The sequence below is a fragment of the Hemicordylus capensis genome, chromosome 5 (genome assembly GCF_027244095.1).
Source record: "Hemicordylus capensis ecotype Gifberg chromosome 5, rHemCap1.1.pri, whole genome shotgun sequence".
NCBI classification, from domain to species: Eukaryota; Metazoa; Chordata; class Lepidosauria; order Squamata; family Cordylidae; genus Hemicordylus; species Hemicordylus capensis.
In genome coordinates this window covers 96,482,892-96,501,605 of record NC_069661.1, presented here as the reverse complement: position 1 = coordinate 96,501,605, position 18,714 = coordinate 96,482,892, and the positions used below count along the sequence as shown (strand labels likewise).

Sequence of the window (18,714 nt, the reverse complement as noted above, 5' to 3'; positions counted from 1 at the left end):
GTTCGACGTCGAACCTGTTTGCACATCTCTATTCAGTGCTGGAAAAAGAAATTGAGACAGTATGCACAAAAAACAATGTTAAACAATTTTTAAAAACAATGTAATCTCCCTGACCAGTCATTCTTTAATACAATTATTACTTACTTATTTACTTATCATATTTTTGTACTGCCTGATATGTGCATCTCTAAGCACAATTTAAAACACAACAAATATAAAACAGAGTAAGAACAGTTCAAACAATTTCACAGAATAAGAAGTTAAAACAATCTCATGAGATAAAAACTAACAGTTTAAAATTAATTTCAGTTAAAAGCCTAAGAAAACAGGTGTGTCTAGAGGGTCTTCCTAGAAGTAAAGAGAGAAAGAGATGCTCTTATTTTAACAGGGCGAATATTCCAAAGTCCGGGGAAACCACAGAGAAGGCCTGGTCCTGAGTCACCACCAAATGAGCCGGCGGCAACCGTAACCAGACCTCTCCAGATGATCTTAATAGCCAACAGGGTTCATGACAGAGAAGGCACTCTCTTAAGTTGTTCTCTTAAGGCACACGTCCTCCTTGATATAATCTCTTGATTTTGCTAGTGTTGTCTTAAATCTATACTGCAGACTTAAACGGATTCAACAGTGTTTCCCTCTTCCCAAGAGAACTGTAGGAATTGCAGGCTGCAGCAGAGGGCAAAGCAAGCAGCAAGGCCCCTTCTTCAGCCTGAGGAGGAACAAGTATCTTCTGGGCCCTCCCCTCTGACAACTCCCCCACCCCAACCTGCTTTTTAACTTTTTTCAGTTTTTTAAAAGCCCCTTTGGGACAAGCTTATTAATTCTAAAGAATGTTGTAGGCCGCTCTGTTCCTTTCAAGAAGAGTGGGATATAAATGTAAAATATCTTTAAAAAAACAACAACAACCTATACTCATGTGAGGAAATTCTGGAGCTTTCACAGTCCTCCCACTAAACTACGATTTCAAGAATCCCTTAGAGAAAAGTATACCAGTTTAACAGTTAAACTGGTACAAAACTAAGATATGTTTGTACTTTAGACATACACCTGGAATCCTCCTCATTTTTTCCAGTGACTGATACTGGTAGTTTTCTTCTTTGGAATATCTGGGGAACCCATTTCACATTTCTGTAAAAATTCCTTTGGACTGATTATTCGGTCTCTTAAGACTTTCCTCTCCTCTCTGAGATTTGTTTTAAAAACAACAACTTTGTTCTAATTATTGTGTCTTTAATAAAGTTCACAAACACAGTGAACAAACACATCACAAACGAGTTCTGATGGGGCCTGTGTGCAAGAAGTGAACATAGGTCCCCATCTGGGGGGGCAATTTTTTCTCCAGCTCCTTCCTAGTTCACAGGTACAACATGATATCTGGCTTATGTCTCATATGCATGCCCTGATGGACTTTATGAAGTTAGTTGTGAAATTTTGTTAGCCGATGAGAGGAGTCCTAATTAAATCACCCTAGAATGTACATACATGGCAATTAGGGGGAGCTGTTGATTTTGCTGCTGAAGACTTGCTGGCTGGTAGGGAATCCACTCAGGAAGAACATCTAGGCACAACCGTATCCCTTTGCCCCGCAAACATGAGTATAAGGATCTGACCACTGGAGGAGAGCTGTATGCAAATTTTACATGCAGAATACCTATCTTGCCTCCTATAGGAACTTAGAAAGTGTGAGAGGAACATGCTCCTGCTGTTGCCTTGCTGAACAGCTGATTGTGGCACAACCAGCATGCAGAGTAATGGAGGCTGTGAGTGCGACACAAACAGCTCTTTGGCAGGGCGAGGGTGGGGCTCCTGCTTCTCTCAGTGAGAGGTGCGGCGGGGCAGGTGAGACAGAGATGTGCTTTCTGAGTTTTAACTGGTCCTGCCCTTTGCCCCCCAGACAAGATACACACCACGAGGTGTGCAGTTCCCCACTACTCCTGACCCCACTTGGTGGCCTGTGTGCCCTGCACATACCAGTTCAGTTATGGATCCACCTCTGCATAAACATAATTCACTAGGTGAACAGAACTCCTATGGATCACTTCCTGTTTCCTGGTTCACTCTCAAGTAATTATTTCAGCCAAAATGAGCTTCCTGTTTTCTTTTCCCTATCAAAACTTTTGCCCTCCTTCGTCTTCAGTGCTATTGAAAATGTCACAACTTTCCTTGCAACCTCTCTATAACCTGAACCTTCTCTTTTAGTTCTCCCTGCTTTCTTCTCCTCAGCCTCCTGTCCCTTCATTCTCAACAACAATGAAGAAGCGAGTCATGCCACTGTATCCTGCATCTCACGCCATGTGTGCTTTCTTTTATGCTGAAATTATTCACTTCAGCTGACGCAGTCTCTGATGGCAAAATGTTATTTCTCTCTTATTAGTGCTCACATGACCTCTTGAGACTCTTGCTCTCAAAATTATTACCTTGAACAGAATCCAATAATACCCATGACTTTCATCCTGTGAAACTGCTCTTCAGCATCATACAGAGTATAAGAAGTGCTTGCTTGTACCTCTGATCTAATGAGTAGTGCAGTTTGATCCTATATGAGCAGGGGTGTAGTGGGGCGGGCCACAGAGGGATGGAGTGCCTGTACTTCTCGGCTTCTCGGGCTATTGGGGTGAGCATGGGCATGAGGGATGTCATGGAGAGCGCCTGCACTTCTGAATTTGCAACTACATCACTGTATATGCAGAAGTAAATTGCTGAATTCAATAGGTCTTCCTCCTAAAAGTGTGCATGGAGTTGCGCTCCTATGCACACTTACATGGAAGTAAGCCCCATTGACCACAATGACTTACTACTTACTACTTACTACTGAGTAAACAAACATGCATTGGATCAGGTTGTTAGTTTGATGACTAAGATTACAGTACTATGCACACTTATTTGGGAGTACATCCCACACAAGTAAGTTAACAAGCAAAGTACTGAATTGCTAGAGAAACAGGCTGTAATCCAGAGAAACAGAGGTAGCTTATCATGCAAAATGGAGCATTCATTCTTTCCCTCATTCATAGGGCATAAGCCAGATGAAAGATAACCTCACTTAAATTTCACTGAAAGCAATAGTGTTCAAACACTTAACACTCATTGATTTCAACTGGATTTGTGCTCATTGTTTTCTTTTCTCGTACCCAAAGTCTGTGTCTGTGGTATGCATTTACATGAAAGTCAGTTCCATTGGACTGACTTCCTTATGAATTGCTTAGGAGCAGGGAGAAAAGCTCTTTCAAAGTTACAATATGTCATGATAGTGAGGCTTTCTTACACGCACATTGGTTTCCAATTCATAGGTATTGTTGAGTTTTATTGCTTATAATTATGTTTCACTGTTTTGCAAAAATGAACACAATGCTCTGTCTCTATAGGTACCAGAGTGTATTAAAATTAATACGGGCCAAGGAAGAAGACAGTGGGTACTATACTCTTGTAGCACAGAATGAAGATGAAATCCAAAGATACACTTTCTCTCTGCTTGTACAAGGTAAACCAGAGAAATGGATAACATTGATATATTGAAATGCAATCGTGAAGCGGCAGTGGCATTATGGAGACTGGTGTCAATTTAAACATGTTGTGATCGATGGGTTAACAAACAGATGAACAAAGGTGTAGTAGATATAACTCTAGTCGAACAAAGGATACCTTGGTTAACTCCTCTGTTCACTCCTCTGTTCAGCCATGAAGTTCACTGGGTGACCTTGGGCTACAACCCATGTGAAGTACCAGAGTGGGTTTGGCAGGGAGAGTGGGCTTAGCCAGCTCTCCCCACAGACGATCAAACACCACACGGCTACCGGCTCCGTCACAGAGCCGGTGGGGGCTGCGGGGATCGGGGGCCACCTGACCCCCAGAAGTCCCAGGATGCCCCATGCAAGTGCCCGGGGCATTTTGGTGGGACCCCCTACAAGGAGGCTGCTTGTAGCCCCCTGGTCGGGGGTCTACTCATGTGTTGCAGCATGCCACGATGGCACATGATCACGAAAACAAGGTTAACGAAGTGCTCGCTCCATTAACCTTATTTAAGGGGAAGGGGAATTAGGTGGGCTAGCCGCTTTGGAACCACTGGGCTCGCAGGCAAGCCCAGTGGTTCCAACAATCACTAGAAAGTGGGCTCCCTTAGCTTGCTTTCTAGTGATCGTCAGAATAGCTTCATTATCTCTGGGCCTAACCCAGAGATCCATAGGGACCACCTGTTCCCAGCTAAATCTACCCACCTGACTAAATCGGCTGGGAGGGCTCTACATGTGGACACCTACTGGGGCAAACTGAGGCAATTGGTTAGGGGGGGGGCCTTTTGGGGGGTGGCAGAATGCGCCTCCACACTCTCTGCCTCCCACAACCAATTGGCCCCAGGTGGGAGCCAATACTGCTGCCCTACACTGCCTTGGCTCCATCTCCCAAGCTTGGCCGTCACTCCCTGCTCTTTGCAGAGTGTGTTGCTGCTGCCACTCACCTGGCAGGAGACTGTATGGGGTTCTCTACGCTGCCTTGCTATTAAGCCGGTGACAGCAGTAGAAGCAGCAGCATTTTCTCTCTCTTACTTCCCTGGGTAAGAAGGAGAGCCAGTAGAAGCGAGGGAGGACTGACCTGCAGTTGCTGCCTCCAGCTTAGAAGTGAGAGAGCCCAGGCAGCTTTTTGAGGCCTCCTTCCTCTGGATACACTGTGCACAGAGCACCCAATGAGAAGAAGCCTGGGGCTGCCTGGGCTCTCCTGTTATTAAGCCAGTGGTGGCACTGGCAGCATCTGCAGGTTGCTGGCTCTCCTTCCTATGCTTGGAGGGAATGAGACCCAGTGGAAATGAAGGATGGAGAATGCTGCTGCCACCAGTGGCTTAATCGGGTGTCAGCCAGCTATGGAGAGGCAATGTGGAGAAGCCCAGGCATCCTCCCACTGCGTGTTGGAGGTGGTGTGCTCTGAAAGAACAAAGAGTAGCACCCAGGCTTGGGAGATGAGGGTGGTGGGAGGCTAGAGAAGGGATGGGGTGATGTCAGCTCCAGCCTGGGGAGTGTGGCTAGTGTAGGGAGGGAGCAATGAGCTTTTTTATTTTGGTCTGCTTCTGGTGCGAACCTCTCTTGAGCTCCCAGGAGGAACATTCTGTCATGAGAATCCTCTACCTTCCATCTATAGCCCAGGAACTATTTTATGCTATAGCCCAGGAACCATTTGACTACCCTCTTTGCTCTTTATGTGGACCAGGCCAAACTATGTGCAGGATTGCAGCCTGAATGGCTAAAACCAGATTACTGCTTCTGTGGGACTAACCATAGGACAGACCCTTGGCACAAATAACTATTGGTCCATTACGTTCTGACCCTTAGAAATAAAGTTCACTTGCCATTCAATTATTTAGCATTTTCGTTCTCTCAAGGAATAATAGCATATGGAATGAATAATACTTCTGAAAAGAGAAGTCAGTAATAGGGCAAATTACCTTGAAACAAACTCATTCATTGCTATCCATGGAAGATACTCTGGATATTATTTCAGCCCCAGATGTTGACATACTTAAACATCTGCTGTGCCTGGCTGACAGTCAGAAATTGTCCCTTCCACATGAGTTTAATTTGGAGAGAGGAAGGGGTAGATAAAAGGAATAAGGAATCACAGTGCAAAATTAGTGTTTAGTAGAGAACCTATCTTGGTGACCATTGTTAAGTGATTTTTTTAAAAATAGTTTGGGGAAGAATTCATGCAGATGTCTGCTCCTTTTCTTCTATACTACTGCCTGCATTTTCTTTTCTGTACTTGTACCACTTTTTCTCTAAGCTGTTTACATAGGGTTCCCAAACCATCTCCCATCTAGGCAGTTTAGAGGATCAGGCAGCTTAGTTTCACCAGTGGAGCTGCTACAGTTTGCCGTCAGTTTTTATACGGCTGAAGAGAAGATAACATGGTTTTCTCTCACTGTGTATCCAATCAGTGACCTACAAATCATAAGAAAGTGCCATGTTTAGGTTGCCACTGGGCAATAAGCAACCAGAAGGTCCTAATCCAATAGAGCTATAGGAGAAATGCCAACCAGTCATGAGCATTCAAATACTGCTGTCCCAGCCATCGGCACACTCATGCGGGGGCACTTGTTTGAACTGGAATTTTCCTCCCGAATTTGCAAAGCCCTTCTGCAGGCCACTGAGCATCTGCCTGGGCTGCTCACCCACCAGTGTTACGTACGACAGAAGGAACCGCCTTATACTGAGACAGATAAGAAGTGGAAGCAGCTCTCCATGGTCTCAGGCAGATTTCCTTGCCAACACTAAGATCTTTTAAACTGGATTTGCTATGGATTCAAACTAGGGCTGTAGTTTTTAATTTGGTCTCCAAAATACGTACAACAACAACAACAACATTTATATACCACTATTCAACAAAAGTTTCCAAAGTGGTTTACATAGAGAAATATTATTATTATTTCTTGTTTACACAGTCAAACAGGTGTTATTGACTGGTTTGTTTTATCCAGACATCGAGTCCTTCCGAAGGACCTGGGATGGCTGAATTTTATTATCATTGTTGCTGCTGTTATTATTAGAGATATTGTTGCAAAATATAGGCTGTTCCCAGTAATGTAGCTTTTTGTAATTGGCTGATGGTGATTTCTGTGGCCCCTATGGTAAATCACCATCAGCCAATTTTAAAAAGCAACATTATTATTATTATTATTATTATTATTATTATTATTATTATTATTATTATTATTACTACTACTGCTACTACTACTGCTACTACTACTGCTACTGCTACTACTGACACTAGATTCCAAGGATAGGGAATAATGTCTAGAGGGTACCTCTCTCTCTCTCTCTCTCTCTCTCTCACATACACACGCACACGCACACGCACACGCACACACACACACACTTATATAATTTTGTCATGTCCAACTATGAATACAAATACAGAAATGTAAGGAGTTTAAAGGGAACTAAGAGAAACAAAAGGACACAAATCAATTTCAAAACAAAGCCTTTTGTGGAAGGAAGAAGGAGGAGAAAGAGGCCCATGTTACAAGTTTGTAGCAGACTCAGAGAAATGGTGCTTGGGTTCTGTCCTAATCATAGGGGTTGCCTACCTCAGTATGTGTGTGTTAAACACAATAGTTAGCAGTACTATAAATATAAATAGATGAACTAAGTAATACTATAAGCACAGCTGCAAACTTTAATTGGTAGATTAATTAACTAAAGCTTTAGCTGATTAATCAGTGAGGGTCAATTTACTCAGTGCAGCACACTTTGGTCAATCAGAATGCGGATTAAGGGCAGGCTTTTTTTTTGATCAATAATATTTTGCTTCTGGAGTATTATAAAAGATAATGAAAAAGAAATATGACTTTGGCTGCATTTGCACATAAAGCTGAGCCGCAGTTGAATGGGCGGGCCAGTGGTTCCACAGACGTTACATCCGATTGTAGGCAAGTCGGGGGTCGGCACGGTGATGAAACCAAGGGTTTATATTTGGAACAGATTTGGATCTGAACCCTTGGCTTGTAATGAGTTTCATTGCTGCAACCCAAGGTTTCAGGTAGCTTGCAGTACATCTGAATTCAGAATTGCAGGCTGCTCCCCCTGGAACCAGGGTAACCAACTCCATCATGATTGGCTGTGCGGGCTGTCTTTCAGTAAAGAAGGAAGCCTGTGTACAGCCCGCTCCTCCTCCTCTCTGCAGTCTCGCTGCAGAGCGGGGAAGGGAACACAGAACCGCGGGTCCATGGGACCTGCAGTTCCACATTACATATGAATGCAGCCTTTATTTATATCTTAGATTTATAACCAACTTCTTGGCCATAGATAAATTTTCTTTTCGACAATTACTGATAGACCTTGTTTATGAAATAGTACATTACCTCAATAAGGCATTATATTGAGGTTTGGTAATATGAATATATTTCAGTGTAATTCCTTACAAGACAGATTAATCAATTAAAAATGCTTGAATCAGTTGATAGCTTTAATTGAAAGTCTAGCAGCACTGCATTCGGTTTTTGATTTGAAAAAGCTGATTCAAGAGTCCATTCATCTTTTTCCTTCATAGAAGACACCCACTGTGTGGCTTTCTTGCTCATGCTCTCCTCTCTCTGGTGTTCTATATCCCACTTCTGAGCATGTCGTTCCCAAAGCATTCCCATATGTTCCTCACCTGGAGCCTGGGCCCACTACAGGATATGACTCCTACTGAAGTCAGTGAACTCCGGATTCCTACTGGAGACTAATAGCCTAATCTACGCATGTTTACTCACACCAAGTTCCGTGGGACTTGCACCCCAGGAAGTGTGGATAGAATTGCAGCCTGATACTATATATATATTCATATTATTCAGAATATACTACATATATTCTGATACTACATATATTCATATTATTCAGAAATAAGGTCCACTGAGCTACAAACGGAACTTACTCCAGGAAGAAGTGCATGGTATTGCAGCCCAAGATACGTATATAATGCCAGGCTAGGTGTGCAGATCATGTGTTAAGGAAGACTAGCAAGGAATGAAGAATATCTTAATTTGGACTTTCTCAAGGAATGAGTGAATCTGCCAGGCATTCAATAGATGGAAGTTGGGGGGAAAGTGTTTGATTTCTTCATAGACGTAACTAGTGCAGCAGTCTTGTACACACACACTTCCCAATTTATTCCTTTTCAGTTCCAGCTCTAATTCGAGACCTGGTGGATAATCATCATGGTTCTGGGCAGACAGTAAAATGTTTGGCAGAAGGGACACCCCTCCCTGATGTGGAATGGCTGGTTTGCAAGGACATTAAAAAGTAAGAACATTTGATGCTGGTGTTCTTTGAATAGCAGGGTGGTCCAGTTTCCTTATATGTTGTTTTTAAAGTGGAGGGATTTTAATTATTTGAAGTGGTGAGGGGATCTGATTTCAGTAAATACAATTCCTCTTTATTTCATTTGGGCTAAACCAGTGCAAGTTATCCAATGTCGCCTTATTTACTTTCTCTTCGTAATGTATTGCATTGCTATGTTTTAGATCACAAATGAGTTTAAGAAAATAAAGATTCCTAATTGTCTGACCCCATAAGGTACATCTACTTAAGTTTATACTGGCTTCAAACAGCTGAGGCAAGAACAGTGTTCTGAGATGAAAGACAAAAGGTCCATAGTTGTATGTGGCTCCAACAGTAACATTGCTTGGTCTGCAGGATATCACCACTGGAGTTTCCAGGGCAGGTGGGGTCTGTGATAAAGATGAGAGGTTTAACATTTCTTAGGCAATATGCACATAATTTTGTTTTCTCCATAAACAGTGTTCAGTCAAAATGGAAAAGAGCCATATTGGAGGTGGTCCTAATTATGTTTACACTTCCCTCCAGATGTAGCAATGATACCTCTTGGACCCTTCTGATGAGCAATGCCTCAGATATTACTATGAAGACTCATTTGGATGAGAAAAACATGGTGGAAAGCCAGGTGACCTTTCAAAAGGTGGAGGAAACACTGGCTGTTCGATGCATGGCAAGGAATGATCTTGGCACTGTCACACGGGAACTGAAGCTTGTGGCTCCTAGTGAGTTCACTTTGTCACTTTGGGTATAATTAGGAGGGTGGCTACAATTTCTTTTTTCTCTGTCAGACCCAGTCAGATCTGGAACAATTTATGAAATGTTAATGTTGTAGCAACCTTTATACAAATACGTAGCAAGGAAAACAGACAACAGTAGTACATGATGGAGCAGGGGTGGGCAAATGTGGCCCTCCAGCTGTTGTTTAGCTACAACTCCCATCATCCCCAGCCACAATTTATTGTGGCTGGGGAATATGGGAGTTGTAGTTCAACATCAGCTTGAGGGCCAAATTTGCCCACCCCTGGATATAGAGCATTTAGAAGAGCTCTCTTAACAGTCTAGTGCAATTATTTTTGTACAATGTCTAGATCATTGAGATGCTTTATGAATATTATTATTGTCATACCAAAGAGCACAGAATGCGCAATCTGAAATAATCCATCTTGTATATCAATGTACTTAGTGGACTAATCTATATTTGTTTAAATATTTAGTAGAATGTTGAGAACAGGAATAGATGGTGAGTTGTGTGAAATAACCCCTTCAATCTGTGCCCATTTAGCTATAGATGAGTCCACGGGGGGGGGCAATGTAGAGAGGAAATATTGGTATCATATGGGTCTTTAATCTCAGGAAAGACAGGAAACAGCAACTGGTAATTAAAAGATGACAACATTCAGATTTTTAAAAAAAGGAAAAGGGCATGCCTCAGCCAAAGTTAAGCAATTGATTGCAATGTGAGAAACTTAATCTTCAGCCTTGTGCACACTTGCTTGAGAGTAAGTCCTAATGAACACTGCGGTACTTACTTCTGAGTAAATGTACATAGGATTTTACTGCACACAGCTCATGCTTAACTGTGGAATTAGAACCAATGGGATTTAAAAGTGCTCTATGTTGCCCGCTTTTTCTTTTTCTTTTAAATAAGGATAACAACAGTTACATAATAAGCAAGAAAGGACTTATGCAGACAAGTATTATTATTTGAAGATTTTCATCCTGGAATGTTCTCTGGAAAGAGAAAACTCTTCATTTTGGGATTCATAAGACCCACACTTTGGCTTTTACCTGCTAGCAGGCCTTTCTTTGAACTATTGATTTGATTTCTTTCCTGTCTTTGTAGTAGAAGGAAATTTTAGATACCTTGTTTGGATTGTTATTGGCACCCATGGTATCTAATAGAAAAACATGGTGGAAAACTTACTTTGCTGTAGACAATGGGGCTATTCTTATGATCACAAAAATCGGCTAGGAAAATCCTAGTCCGATTTTTGTGATCATAAGAACCACCGGGCTTGCAGCCGAGCCCGGTAGTTCTGGAGTGGTTAACCCGCTCCTGTAGCCTGCCCCTTAGCCCGGGTTTGCGGAGCAAGCGCCCCGCAAACCCGGGCTATCTGCTCATGAGTAGCCATGGCGCGGCGCTGCGCCGTGGCTACTCGTGAGTAGACCCCCAACCAGAAGGCTTAAAAGCAGCCTCCTGGCTCGGGGGTCTCCCTAGTATGCCCTGCGCGCTCGCACAGGGCATACAGGGCTTCCGGGGGCCGCGCAGCCCCTGAGCTCCCCAGCCCCCGCCGGCTCCGTCTCTGAGCCGGCCATCATGTGGGCGGCCGATCCGGCCACCCTGGGTTCCCTGCCTGCTCATGAGCGGGGAGAGCGGGCTTAGCCCGCTATCCATACTAAACCGGACCTCACTGATCGTGAGACCCGGTCCAATGTTAAACTGAAACTTCTCCATCAGTCTTAACAGAGTATCCATCCATCCATCCATCCATCTGCTGAAAGTGAAAAACCTGAACCATATCTTCCCTCTCTCCTACAGCTTTTAGATCACAACTGACTGTGGCTGCTGCAGTCCTTGTGCTGCTGGTGATTGTAGTCATTTTGCTGATTGTCCTGGTCATAATATGGAAACAGGTAATTTGGAAACATATTTCTTTAGAACAGTGCCCATTTGCTTACTTGTGAGATCTGAGTCTAACATCCTGCATTCCATGCCTTGTGCATTGTAGAAACCAAGATATGAGATCAGGTGGAGAGTCATTGAGTCCATCAGCCCTGATGGCCATGAATATATTTATGTGGACCCCATGCAGCTTCCCTATGACTCAAGATGGGAGTTTCCTAGAGATGGATTAGTGCTGGGTAAGGATCACATACAGATTATCTTGTTCTTATTTGTTCCACAAAGAATGTCAGTGTTGTTGTTGATTGTTGATGGTGATGATGATGATGAAGATAACATTTAGCTGTCAATATAACAAAGGCAGGTCCTTGCATCAGGTTGTTTACAACCTGTGTTTTGGCAGAGAGAGAAACAAAGGGAGAGGAGGAAAGAGAGAGACATGGAGCATAACAAGCTGGAGTCAACAGTGAGTGCAATTAAGGCCCATGTTTGCTGTGTGGGGAAAAAGTCAAAATGGCATATGTAGACAGTTTATTCTCTTCAGTTTATTTTCTTAAGGTTCTATCAGTGCACTGCAGACATGCTTTCTACATTATAAAAGACTGTGTCCAAACTGGTGGTTCTGTGCCTGACCCCTATTGCATGTACCTTGGGTAGTGTGCTTGCTGCCTCCATGATTGCTCCTAACCCTGCTGGGCTTTAAAGGTATACCTTGCTGTTATGCCATTAGGCTCAGGAATAATAACATGGAATGTGTGCAAGGCTGTAGAGGTCTGGTTAAATATCTAGACATAGAATGGGCTGATACAAGTGCATATACACACCTTGAAGAGTGTTTCTGCTTCCTCAGTCACCTGTGATCTGACTGACTGAAAAGCCACATGCCTGTAATAATTCTCTCTTACATCCTAATCCCAAATATCTGTACTTAAAACACCAGACTCCCTCTTTTCTTAATTGCTTCTACAAAGGCAACAGCAAGAAGCAGATTTAATCAGGATGCTTCCGTTTCTCAAGTTGTTGATATTATGTTAGTGATATTTGGAATTTTTGTTCAGTTTCCTAGTGAGGAAAAATCGTAAGGAGCAATGCCCTTTCAAATGACACGCCCCTAATTCTGATAGATCATAAACAAATGGAGAGTTCACAGCTCATTGTCCGACGGATCACTTCATGCTTCAAAAGAATTTCAGGACCTGTGATCAATGAAATCACCAAGCATTCACACTCGGCCATCATACCACAGTGTGTAAACTGCCCAGGGCTAATAGATGGGGTGGTATAGAAATATCATACATACACAAATACCAACAAAACCACCTTATAGAGGCATCATGAGCTCAGTTTCCATTTCTGCCATTCACCTCCATTCACTCTGAGAGCTGATTCAGACATTCAGTTGGGGAAGGGGGCAGATGATACAGCCCACTCACTCTGGATGCACACGGGAGGAATGGCTCCTTGTAACTGGGGCAGAAGCTCAGTGGCACACCCCCTGTTTTGCATGCAGAAGGTCCCAGGTCCAGTCCCTGCCGGCATCTCCAGTTAGGGCTGGGAACAATCCTACCTGGGCCTGAAAACACCCAGAGAGCTGCTGCCAGTCTGTATAGCCAATACTGACAGGGGTGGATTAAGCTTTTTGCTGCTCATAGGCAAAAAGGCTTTTGCCGCCCTTTTACCTTAAACAAGAAAGGTTTGCCTTTTTAAAAAAGGTACAAGGTGGGGGGACTTTCTCCTCACCCACTCCACCCTTGCTGCAGCCGCCGCTGCCCACAGAGAGGGACGACAAAATTTGAGGGGCAAAATTTGCTGCTCCTCAAATTTTGCCGCCATAGACAAATGCCTACCAAGATAGATACCAATGACCTCACTCAGTACAAGAAAGTTTCTTATGGTCCCACAATATTCCCTCACTTGTCAATCGCTTTTGAAGCAGGGCAAAGTCTTCTAGCCTGTGTTTTCTCCCTGGCATATGAAGGTTTCACTTGCAAGGCGATCTTGATGAGGAGAAACTTTCAATCAGGTTGTCTCCTACAAACATTTTGTGGTATAGCAGATCCATGAAAGGACTGTACCATTTGCCCCTCCTGAATATCCGAATGGGCTCTGAGAGTACTCTACTGGAGGCTAGGTAGACATGCCATCTCATTGGGGAGTTATGATAATTTTGGTAGTGAGAATCTCACTCTTGCTCTTTTTTTTGCTTCCAATATTTCCCCCCTCTGCCTATCATCTTAATAGTGGCACGTTGATGAACCACAAGAATGTACAGAATGTACACAACTATAAAAACTAGAAACATTTCATGACTTTGTCATGAAATATGCTACTTGGGATACAAGGGTGTTTTTTTAAAAGAACAATTTCAGTAACAGATCAGCTTACTGTTCACTCTCAGACACAGTATTCAAAGGGATTTATGGTTTGGGGAAATCATCACTTAATTAAACCCACTTGGTTCCGAGGAAATCAAACCATGCTTTTAAAAAGCACTGTTGTACATCCTGGGTTTAATTATGTGCATGGAATGATTATTGAAACTGAGGATGGGGCAGTGATATCTATGTTTTTCTGACTCACTAGCACAAGTTTAAAAGTAAATGTTAAAACATTCCAGTTCATGATTAAATGCATGAGTAACTTGCACACTCAATATTGTCAAATGTGCCTGACATTTTATGGATGTATCAAATATTTCTGTAGGGTAGTCATCTATTAAATAGGAGTTAAATCTGTAACTTTATGAGAAAATGAGTAAATCCTGCTGTCATAATCAGCAGTTCCATTAACCTGATATTCATTAGCACTGAAAACACTCAAGGGACAATCCTTCCAGTCTATACCCTACCTGAAAGCAGATTCATAGAGAAGACAGTAGGACTTGCTTATAAGAAGAAGAAACTCATTTTTCAAACCACCTATTCTTGTAAAATCAGCACTGTGAGTGATAAACTGCTGAGGTTTTTTTGGGACAGTAGTGGAAAGATTGTAGTGCCTAGACCAGGAGTTCCCAACCTTGGGTCTCTAGATGTTGGTGGACAACAACTCCCATCATCCAGCCACAATGTTCTAGTTCACACAGAGAGTAGATGAAGTTCTTGTACCATCAGGGGTGTAACAAGGTTCAAATGGGCCCTGGGACAAAAAGTGAGAACTGTCTCCTGCCCCCTCCACCGGCCCTCCTTTTTCAGAGAGGTGGAGAGCAAAGAGCAAGCTGTCACTGAGCTGGCAGGCCCCCTCTTCTTCTGGACATTCGTGGCCCCTTATTTAATTATAGCTATACCTATATACCATTTCAGATTGTAGGGACACTTCTGGACACTTCTCCATAGCAAAGATTCCTTACCCATACAAACCCAACATATTGGGGAGTTGCCTAAGGTAGAACTTGTGTCTCTCTATGCATTTTTAAAAAATATGATGGGACATCCAGGCATGAAATCCACCTGTTGCCTGAAGTGGTACAGTCAAAGTACAAGCTCATCATGTCATTTGGCAGAAATCTCAGATTCATCTTGGTCCCTAACCCACCTTGGCATGGTTTCACACAATCGCGCCAATGTTGACAACGCACATTAAACCTAGATTCAAACGACTGTGTGAATCAGGCCACTCTTTCATTTTGGAAAGAGCAGAACTTAATCATAATAGTCCTCAACAGAGTCAAACCTGTTGAAACCTGTTTACAGTGCTAGATTAAGCCTTGGAAGATGCAAAGTAACCATAAGAGTTCCTCTGAGCATTTGCAGAGTGTTTTCCCCTTATGCTGAATTCTCATCTGATTCTAGACATTCATGTTATAAATGCCTGGTTTCAAACAAGTTAAACAAGTGCCTGGTATCAAACAAGTGTTTGAGCCAAATGGATGTGCATGAGGAGGTTGAACAGAAGACCCTGTAATAAATCCCTGACATTCTGGAAGTCATCCTATCATTCTCTGCACATATATAGCAGAGATGTGGGAAGAGAGACGTTTTTCTCATGTTGAATAGATACAACTATTACACTGGGTGGAATGGGCACTGGATGATGATTAAACCGAAGCACAGCAGCAAATATTTAAAAGGGACTGCATCCTGCCATGTGGGCCACAGACTTTCAGTCACAAAAGGAGGCCTTTGGGGCTTTGGTTTAAGCTCAGCATACTGGCGTGGGCTTGAAATGTTGTAGGAAGTTTTATCCCATCCTGGATGCTCCAAGGGAAAAGGTTTATATCGCAAGAAGCCAGATCAAAGTTTTGCTTGGCAAATGAATTGTGAGAACATCCTGGGGGGAGGGGGGGGGGGCGTTCAGTAATGGACCTGAATGTGTTTGAGACACGTTAATGGGAGAATCTTAGGCCAGTCCCTCAGGACCACCTTTAAATTGCCATATAGCTTCTGAGGCCCTTCTTTGTTAACATTGTATAATGAGGAAAAATGTCTGATTAATTTTCCCTATCTGTTCTGGTTGCACAAATGTGGGTCTGGAACTGAGAACTGTCCTCAAACACAGAAGGAAACACAGATGGCGTATGTGTAGGGGGAACATAACTAGAGATATTGGGAAGGACTGCTACCTATGCTAAGTGGGTGAGTCCCACCACACCACTGAATAGTCCCATGAAGATACCACCTAAGGGTCAAGATGTTACTTTGAGCATGTGAACCGGGCTAGTGTGCTTGTTTTTTATTCAGTAAATAGCAGCCAGATCAGGGACCACCATGGATCAGGACCACCGAGCAGAGAGGGAAGGTTATTGCTAACCCTTTGTCCCTGCTCTGGTCTGGATTGGACCTGGGGGGAAAGCACCCACTGAGACCCAGTCTGGTTGCTATTTACTAAATAAAATATGAGCACACCAATTCCAGTCATGTGCTCAGAGTACAATCTAGCCTGACTCTACATTGTTCAAGAAAATTTGCTCATGTTTTTCCAATAATCATGAGCCAAATTGTGCTCTTACAAATGAAAGCTCAGGTCTGTAGGGTTCTGAGAAATGACAAGGGCAGATGGTCACTTCAAATCTAAACCTTCCAGACCTTTCGGGACTCCATTGCCCATATAAACTGAGCACACTCCTATGGCAAGGCATTACGAGGAAAGATGGGTAGATGTGCACAAGCTATTTTTCAGAGACTCTCATCCAGTGTTAGTGATCTCATTGAGAAACTGTGTCCAACTTTTTTCTTTGGGACATAGTTTCAAAGCCACTAGTCTGAATGTAGCCAAGTTTAAGCAAGTACTGTACAACATTGCTGGGATGTTTTTGACCAAACTGATTTAATCTAAAGCAACCCTATTAAAGTAAATGGAATTGCCCTGAAGTAAGTGGGCTGTGGGCTTCAGGTGAATATTCTAGCCCAGAGATGAGTGGGAAATCTGATGTGTCCCCAAATTTCCCACGCGAATTGGCTTTCCCATTTACTTAACTGGAGGAGTTAGTTCTGAATGCTCAGAGAGGTATACTTTACTTTAATTAGATGAACAAATGAGCTCACTCAGTTCGCTTACATACCAACAGCATGATATAAAGGGCGCAACGGGTCATGAGATAAGATATGGTGTGACTGTTGAATGAATAACGGCAATCTGTTTTTTGTAGGCCGAATCCTTGGCTCTGGAGCTTTTGGGAAAGTAGTTGAAGGAACAGCATATGGATTAAGCCGGTCACAACCAGTGATGAAAGTGGCTGTGAAAATGCTGAAGCGTAAGTGTGTGCTCACTTGCAAATAATTCAGTATCAGATTGTTAGAATGATTGAATTAGAGCTTGAAAACATCATTCATTGGCATGATATTTCACTTGACAGAGTTTTCATTGTTGATAATTTGTTTCTAGCAAAATGTAAAAGAAGATTTTACATTTTGTGTAGGGCGAACTTGTCTTAGCTAAGCAGGGTCTGCCCTGGAGACTAGAAGTGTGAGCACTGTAAGATATTCCCCTCAGGGGATGAAGCTGCTCTGGGAAGAGCATCTAGGTTCCAAGAACCCTCCCTGGCATCTCCAATATAGGGCTGAGAGAAATTCCTGCCTGCAGCCTTAGAGAAGCCACTGCCAGTCTGTGAAGACAATATTGAGCTAGAGGGACCAATGGTCGGACTCAGTATATGGCAGCTTCCTATGTTCCTATGTAAGATGCAGGCAAAAGAAACTTATTTGGCCTTTTATATCTTTTCAAATACCCCTTATGATCTGTATCATTTTAATGGATTGATCAATTTATTAATGGACTCAAAGCAAGGCTGGTGCTTTTTGTTCTAAGCACATTTGCTCATGCATACATTCCATTAGCATCAATAGAACTTCCAGTTAAATGGACACAATTCAGAGATGCCATTTATGTATGTGTAAGGGAAGCAAGCAGGCTACAGGAGCTTTCTTTGTAAGCTTTCGCTGCTAAAATTCCCACAGCTGGCAAGAGAAGTTATTAAAAAAATAAACAAACAAAAAACAAAACAGTAAATTGCCTTATTTGGCTATGGGAGCTAAAGCAGTGAAAACTACAAAACAAGCTCTTGTTTTCATGTACTGTTCCCTTATATACCAGTACACATAAACAGCTTTTGGGGATTCATGTTACTTGTGCTTAAAATCATCTAAGGCCACAAACAACAGGGAGTTTCCACTGAAATCCTCAAACCCCTGCATTCAGTAATAAAGCCAGTGGGTCTACTTCAAAAATAAGTACTTATTGTATGGAGTGCAGAACCAGTTTGAATCGAGTTTGACTGGTTTGACTGCTTAGAGCTTGACCAGGAGGACTAGCCCCCTAAAAGGCCTGGTTGGGTCTGGTCTGGTTTGGTCTGGTCCGACCATTTCAGAATGTTTGTGAAGGGGAATCCAGTAAGGATTATACACACCTGGTCCCCTTATACACACAGTTGTGGTGGTGGTTCCATGGTGGCGGTGGGCTGGTGGAGGCTCCTCTAGGTCCTGCCGGCACTCCCCTCATCAGCACAAGCCAGCGGAGGTCTGGTTTGGGCCCCTGCTGGCCCACACTAATAGGCGAATCCCTGGTGGGGCCGAGAAGAGCCTCCTCCATGACCACCACCACCACCATGGAACTGCCACCACCACTGTGCATGTAAGGTGACCTCCCTCCCATCACCTTATGGCTCTTTTGAAACCCCTTTTAGTTGTTAGGGATCCCCCTACGCTGCCCGCCACCACCATGCGTGTAAAGTGACCTCCCCCTTACCCCTGTACCACTCTTTGGGAACCCCTTTTAGTTGCTATGGATCCCTCTTTGCTTTAGTTGCTAGGGGTTCCCCTTTACAAGCATTCTGAACCAGGCAGGGCTGGTGCAACC

General features: G+C 43.2%; 1 protein-coding gene across 6 annotated transcripts in view; it reads left to right on the top strand.

Annotated features, from left to right (window-relative positions):
- Window positions 1-18,714, top strand: part of PDGFRA (platelet derived growth factor receptor alpha) — a 67,021-nt gene that overhangs the window by 30,685 nt on the left and 17,622 nt on the right. For all 6 annotated transcript variants that reach the window (XM_053258311.1, XM_053258312.1, XM_053258314.1 and 3 more), the window contains 6 exons: window positions 3,366-3,481; window positions 8,645-8,765; window positions 9,330-9,523; window positions 11,341-11,435; window positions 11,531-11,663; window positions 17,009-17,113. In XM_053258311.1, the coding sequence (XP_053114286.1) occupies window positions 3,366-3,481; window positions 8,645-8,765; window positions 9,330-9,523; window positions 11,341-11,435; window positions 11,531-11,663; window positions 17,009-17,113 (764 nt within the window). The remainder of the gene's footprint in view (window positions 1-3,365; window positions 3,482-8,644; window positions 8,766-9,329; window positions 9,524-11,340; window positions 11,436-11,530; window positions 11,664-17,008; window positions 17,114-18,714) is intronic.